Source organism: Entelurus aequoreus, linkage group LG20 (assembly GCF_033978785.1).
Source record: "Entelurus aequoreus isolate RoL-2023_Sb linkage group LG20, RoL_Eaeq_v1.1, whole genome shotgun sequence".
NCBI lineage: Eukaryota > Metazoa > Chordata > Actinopteri > Syngnathiformes > Syngnathidae > Entelurus > Entelurus aequoreus.
Genome location: NC_084750.1, coordinates 37,597,078 through 37,604,652, shown reverse-complemented (window position 1 = coordinate 37,604,652; position 7,575 = coordinate 37,597,078). Strand labels below are relative to the sequence as shown.

The window sequence follows — 7,575 nt, the reverse complement described above, 5'->3', positions numbered from 1 at the left end:
CATCTAAAATACTAATTCCGGCTCCCTAAAATTAGCCTTTTGGCTTCCAAATGGCTCCGCAGATTTTTTGGGTTGATTAATATATTACCAAAATAAGTATAAATGTAATATTGTGTGTACTATTTGTAAACGTATGACTATTTACAGTGAAAAAACACAACATTACAAATACAATCACACAATGTGTGTAATCACTAATTTGTGATATTTTTCTTGGTGTGCAGTACCAGTGTTAAGATATTGTTTTTTGTTGTATTTTTACAAATACAGTACAAAGTATAATAATTAGTTCACAATGTAGTGAGCAATGTATATTATTTATTAGTATTTTTAAAAGTTTCCATACGTTTTACTACTGTTACTGTATGTAAAACCATATAATTTCCCCATTGTGGGATGAATACAAGTTTAATTATCTATCACTGTTTAAAAGTAGCTAAACTAAAAGACAAAGCAGCATTTGGTAACAGTTTTTGCTCGTCTTCAGCAAAGATTGGCATTCGGAAACACAAAGTGCCTTAGCTTTTGTTCCATGCAGCTCATTTATCTCACCTTTCCTGCATATACTCTTAAGTATCGTTTGCAAACTACCCATCACTGCAGTGAGACTCTAGAGATTACTTTTTCTCAAAACTGTTGTTCAGTTCGATCAACTTCAAGGGTATTTCACTTCAAATATCCCTCTGTACTCATGTGTGTAACAAACGAAGGCTGTGTTTACCTTCTTTGAATTCGGAGTTGGAGGAGGCAGATTTGGTCTTTAATGTTGGAATAGTTTTCATTTCCAAAAGAGCACAGAGTGCAGGAAAATCGGTCGTCACATTGCCAGAACACTCATAACCATCTGTGAGGATCAGGTTGACAAAAAAATAATAATTTCAAACTCATGCTGTAAGGCAGGGGTGTCCACAGTGCAGCTTGGAGTTGGGGGTCAATTGAGCAGCAGGATGTTTTTCATTGTCCCTCATAATTTAGTAAAATGCATTAATGAGCTATATTACTAGATATTGCACTATTGCCTTTAAACCTGGAACAGAAACTAAGATGGGGATGTTCACACATCTTAGCATACTGTATACTGACCAACATACAAAACCCAAAACCAGTGAAGTTGGCACGTTGTGTAAATGGTAAATAAAAACAGAATACAATGATTTGCAAATCCTTTTCAAACTATATTCAATTGAATAGACTGCAAAGCCAAGATACTTAACGTTCGAACTGGAAAACGTTATTTTTTTGCAAATATTAGCTCATTTGGAATTTGATGCCTGCAACATGTTTCAAAAAAGCTGGCACAAGTGGCAAAAAAGACTGAGAAAGTTGAGGAATGCTCATCAAACACTTATTTGGAACGTCCCACAGGTTAACAGGCTAATTGGGAACCGGTGGGTGTCATGATTGGGTATAAAAGCAGCTTCCATGAAATGCTCAGTCACTCACAAACAAGGATGGGACGAGGGTCACCACTTTGTGAACAAATGCGTGAGCAAATTGTCTAACAGTTTAAAAACAACATTTCTCAACTAGCTATAGCAAGGAATTTAGGGATTTCACCATCTACGGCCCGTAATATCCTCAAATGGTTCAGAGAATCTGGAGAAATCACTGCACGTAAGCGATGATGTTACGGACCTTCGATCCCTCAGGCGGTACTGCATCAAAAAGCGACATCAGTGTGTAAAAGATATCGCCACTTGGGCTCAAGAACACTTCAGAAAACCACTGTCAGTAACTACAGTTTGTAGCTACATCTGTAAGTGCAAGTTAAAACTCTACTATGCAAAGCGAAAGCCATTTACCAACAACACCCAGAAACGCTGCCGGCTAAGATGGACTGATGCAAAGTAGAAAAGTGTTCTGTGGTTTGACGAGTCCACATTTTAAATTGTTTTTGGAAACTGTGGACGTTGTGTACTCCGGAACAAAGAGGAAAAGAACAATCCGGATTGTTATAGGCGCAAAGTTCAAAAGCCAGCATCTGTGATGGTATGGGGGTGTATTAGTGCCCACAGCATGGGTAACTTATACATCTGTGAAGGCACCATTAATGCTGAAAGGTACATACAGGTTTTGGAGCAACATATGTTGCCATCCATGCAATGTTATCATGGACGCCCCTGCTTATTTCAGCAAGACAATGCCAAGCCACGTGTTGGAACAGCTTGGCTTGATAGTAAAAGAGTGTGGGTACTAGACTGGCCTGCCTGTAGTACAGACCTGTCTCCCATTGAAAATGTGTGGCGCATTATGAAGCCTAAAATACCACGACAGAGACCCCCGGACTGTTGAACAACTTAAGCTGTACATCAAGCAAGAATGGGAAAGAATTCCACCTGAAAAGCTTCAAAAATTGGTCTCCTCAGTTGCCAAACGTTTACTGAGGGTTGTTAAAAGGAAAGGCCATGTAACACAGTGGTAAAAATTGCCCTTTCCCAACTACTTTGGCACGTGTTGCAGCCATGAAATTCTAAGTTAATTATTATTTGAAAAAAAAAAATAAAGTTAATGAGTTTGAACATCAAATATATTGTCTTTGTAGTGCATTCAATTGAATATGGGTTGAAAAGGATTTGCAAATCATTGTATTCCGTTTATATTTACATCTAACACAATTCCCCAACACATATGGAAACGGGGTAAGGGTACATTTAAAGGCTCAAATTCACAAAGTGTACTTACCAAACGTTCGAGTAGCAGATGTTTCATTCGTAGTTGCTGCTGTGGAAACAAGTAGTTATATTTCATATGCGGTTGTTGTCAATAAAATGAAACCATTAGAGTTGACAGTTGTCACCAAATATGACTTGACATCTACCTGTTTGTACCGGGGCCGCCTCTTCAACTTCAGAGGTAGTCTTCTCTGCCTTGTCCTTGGTTTGTTTCTTCCTCGCCATGTTTGACGCCCTTCCCGCGTCCCTCGTGAAAGCGCTAACTGCGTAACTATGGCAACATTGAATCGAAGCAACGACGGACTTTACAGTTAAATCCTGCCAGTGGAACTGGAAATGACTGATATCTTTAAATGTGACATGTTCGTTTATTCTTGTTTCGGTATCGCGGCGCGCAAAGTAAGTAATATACTTACAAACCTGACGAAAATTGTTCAAGTTACTTCCTTATACAATGATAATATCGCGAGACTTGGAAGGTGCCCGGGATCATGTGTGTACGGACATACATATTATACGTTTGTTTATCGTTTGGAAAATAAACAATATTTTACATAGAAATCCAACTGATTTATTATTAGGTATCCAAATGTATTATTGTGTTTAAAAATCAAAAATGGGAATTAAAACAACGAGTGAAAACATGCGAAGTGTCTTTTTTAAAGGGTCCTGGTCTGGGTGACCCAAAAACACAGAAAGAAGAAGTCAAGGACAACTTTAAAACAAATGTGTATATCAGTGGTGGGGGTTCAACTATGGAATTATCTTTACAATGAGATAAAAGTAAAAATATATTCCAATTGAAAAATATATATATAAAGACAGAACAATAAGATCATATGGACAGCCATAAGTGTTTACATTTTGCTTTGTATTTATTATTTTACTTGTTTTTTTGTCTGGTTTTTTATTTGTTTTGTATCATCCCGTGAGGTGTATATTACTTTTTTTTTTCGGTTTGTACTTCATGAAGTTTTTTTTTTGTGTGTGTGTTTTGTTTGTTTTCATTATATTTGGATGTATTTGTTTGGTTTATATGATATCTATTAAGTAAGACTACGTATTATGTTGAAGGGGGCAAGAAAATATAAGATTTTTCTTCATCCTGCTTAGAGATGCTTTAAAAATGTAATATCGGGAAATATCGGTATCGGTTTTTAAATAATCGTTATCGGTTTTTTTTTTGGTTTTTTTGTTTGTGTTTTTTTTAATTAAATCAACATTAGAAACACAAGATACACTTACAATTAGTGCACCAACCCAAAAAACCTCCCTCCCCCATTTACACCCATTCACACAAAAGGGTTGTTTCTTTCTATTATTAATATTCTGGTTCCTACATTATATATCAATATATATCAATACAGTTTGCAAGGGATACAGTCCGTAAGCACACATGATTGTGCGTGCTGCTGGTCCACTAATAGTGCTAACCTTTAACAGTTAATTTTACTCATTTTTATTAATTACTAGTTTCTATGTAACTGTTTTTATATTGTTTAACTTTCCTTTTTATTCAAGAATTTTTTTAAATTTATCTTATTTTATTTTATTGATTTTTTTTAAAAAAAGGACCTTATCTTCACCATACCTGGTTGTCCAAATTAGGCGTAATAATGTGTTAATTCCACGACTGTATATATCTGTATCGGTTGATATCGGTATCTGTAATTAAAGAGTTGGACAATATCGGAATATCGGATATCGGCAAAAAGCCATTATCGGACATCCCTAATCCTGCTCCTTCTCAGGCATTGGTGTGTAAATGTGTGTTTAGTTGCTGAGGTTTAATTGTCTATCGATCAATGATGCACATCAATGAAGGAGATAAATGGTTGGGGGCGTGGTTAAGAGGGGAGGAGTATATTTACAGCTAGAATTCATACATTTCATATATATATATATAAGAAATACTTGACTTTCAGTGAATTCTAGCTATATATATATATATATATATATATATATATATATATATATATATATATATATATATACATATATATATATAAATAAAAGAAATACTTGAAATTTCAGTGTTCATTTATTTACACATATACACACACACCTTAGGGAAGCAACCTACATTTCGTTGGACCTGTACCTGTACATGCACAATGACAAATAAAGATCAATAATTCATTCATTCATTCATACATAACACTCATCTACTCATTGAGTTAAGGGTTGAATTGTCCATCCTTGTTCTATTCTCTGTCACTATTTTTCTAAGCATGCTGAACACCCTCTCTGATGATGCATTGCTGTGTGGCACGCACAAAAGAGTCTGGAATCTTCCATCTCTCCCTAGCATAGCCCAAAACCGGTCAATCTTTGCTTCCTGAGGAAGATCTTCACTGCCAAGATCTTGGTAGTCCACTACTTCTTCCCGGAGGCTATCCAGGTCCAATCGCAGCTGCGGCTTGGAACTTACAAGCGTATTTCTTCATCTTACTCGTCGTCAGCGTCGCCACGGCTGTATCGTCCTCGTTCTTCTGCTTCGTCTCCTTGTTGTGTGCAGTTGTGCACTGCACTCTCTAAAAGCCGTAGATGTTATTGTCACATATGCATGTACAGTAGATGGCAGTATTGTCCTGTTTAAGAGTGTCACAACATTGCTGTTTACAGCAGACGAGCTGCTTTACGGTAGACGAAAACGTGACTGCTGTTGTGTTACCGCGCTGGGAGGACTTTAATGAAACTGCCTAACAATAAACCCACATAAGAAACCAAGAACTCGCCCTCGATCATTCTGCAGTTATAACGTGATTGGGCAGGCACGCTGTTTATATCGTGGGAAAGCAGACGTGAAAACAGGTCAGGTCCGCATGGAGCTGGAGGGGGCGTGGCCTCCAGCTCGGCCTGAATTTCGGGAGAAAATTTGTCCGGGGAGGTTTTCGGGAGAGGCGCTGAATTTCGGGAGTCTCCCGGAAAATCCGGGAGGGTTGGCAAGTATGACATATCCTGATTACTTTATTGATGAAAACGGTGAAGATTATATTATGAGTGTGACAGTTTGACCCCACACTGTCACTGTTTGACCTTAAACTTCCTTACAAACCGTGCACATTTGTTAGGAAGCTCAACATGGACAAACTGCAAACATTCAATCCTGTTGAAAAGCATGCACTCAACAAACAAATTGTTACCTGTCTGTCACTCACCATGGCTCTGAACAGTTGACTAAACGAGTCAGGGTGGGGTTGAAGGCTTTATATAGGTGAACACACCTGCATTCACTAATTACTAATTAGTAATTAGGCCAAATTTGGGTCGAACCATGATCCTCAAAAGCTGGGTGTTACAGAGGGACACTGAACATTTGAAAGTTGTGTTTAAGCCTGAATACACTGTGTACAAAAATGACTGCTCTACACATGCAGAAGTAGTACTATGTCAATACTTTTTTAGACATGTGATGGTTATTTATGGTGTAATTTACAAAATAACTGTTTTCTTAATCCCCCCTGTCAAATTGGTCCCAGCTAGTGGGCGGGGCTATGGGCTATTTAAATTGGAAAATGCAATTTTTCTGACAGTCTGCTGTCTGTCACTGCCAGAGGAGGTTCGCTGTCCTGAGCAGGAGTTTCGTTCTCCGTGCATCAAACATCTACTGAGGTGAGTATTTTGATGATGAGATTATGTTGTGTTGTAACCGGTTAAATTAGTTTTATTGATTGCTAAGCAATTTTGCTAAGTCTGTTTTGATTATTTAATTCTTCACTTTGACATATTTGATTATTGACCTTTGATTGTGAATGAATATATGTAGTTTCATATAATGGATGATTTACATTTGGATTATTTTTAATATGCTTATTTTGGTGAATTATATAGGCCTATTTAACGCATGCAACTTTGAAATGTATTTAGAATGTATATGTGTATGTGTGTATATATCAGGGGTCGGCAACCCAAAATGTTGAAAGAGCCATATTGGACCAAAAATACAAAAACAAATCTGTCTGGAGCCGCAAAAAATTAAAAGCCATATTACATACAGATAGTGTGTCATGAGATATAAATTGAATTAAGATGACTTAAAGGAAACCAAATGACCTCAAATATAGCTACAAACGAGGCATAATGATGCAATATGTACATATAGCTAGCCTAAATAGCATGTTAGCATCGATTAGCTAGCATTAATGCAGTGACCAAATATGTCTGAATAGCACTCCACACAAGTCAATAACATCAACAAAACTCACCTTTGTGCCTTCACGCACAACGTTAACAGTGTGGTGGACAAAATGAGACAGAAAAAGAAGTGGCATAAAACACGTCCTAGAAAGTCGGAGAAAGTTATACATTTAAACAAACTGCGGTGAGTTCAAGGACCGCCAAAATTAGTCGGACAAAACGGCGCTCGCCAAATACTCTAATCATTGAGGCATGTTTAATATAAACAGTGTGCTTTATAACAATTAGGGAGGTTTGTGCGATGTTTTTCCTCCTACAGAAACCATATTAAAACAAAAAATATATTTTTTCCCCCTCATCTTTTTCCATTTTTCATACATTTTTGAAAAGCTCCACAGAGCCACTAGGGCGGCGCTAAAGAGCCGCATGCGGCTCTAGAGCCGCGGGTTGCCGACCCCTGGTATATATGTATATGATACTAATATTGCCTCTATTTATTACCATTACAGATTCTGGGTGCTTTGTTTTTCCTGTTGTTGTTCACCTCTTGACACTTTTGGGATTTCAATAAATGTTTGTAAACTGTTACCAACTGCGTGCCTTGACATCCTTGATTTGAAAGTCTGGTTTGCAAAGGTTACATTACCTTCACCTGAGGCGGGGTGTGACAATGAGTAATGTAGTAAATAAGTTCAATAGTTTTTTTTTGTAAATGTTGGTCCTAAATTGGCTGATATCCCAGACAATGGAGTTACAAAATCAA

At 37.3% G+C, this 7,575-nt stretch overlaps 1 protein-coding gene across 8 annotated transcripts in view; it reads right to left on the bottom strand.

Moving 5' to 3' along the window:
• Positions 1-5,850, bottom strand: part of lrrc71 (leucine rich repeat containing 71) — a 21,001-nt gene extending 15,151 nt beyond the window's left edge. For 4 of the 8 annotated variants that reach the window (XM_062030070.1, XM_062030074.1, XM_062030077.1 and 1 more), the window contains exons 1-3: positions 2,819-3,142; positions 2,683-2,721; positions 722-844 (exon numbers count right to left, since the gene is read on the bottom strand). In XM_062030070.1, coding sequence (XP_061886054.1) covers positions 722-844; positions 2,683-2,721; positions 2,819-2,897 — 241 coding nt within the window. In that variant the 5' untranslated portion in view covers positions 2,898-3,142. Of the gene's footprint in view, positions 1-721; positions 845-2,682; positions 2,722-2,818; positions 3,143-5,818 lie in introns of those variants that run through there. The other 4 variants (XM_062030073.1, XM_062030072.1, XM_062030076.1 and 1 more) reach the window with 4 other exon arrangements.
• Positions 5,851-7,575: the final 1,725 nt, after the last annotated feature.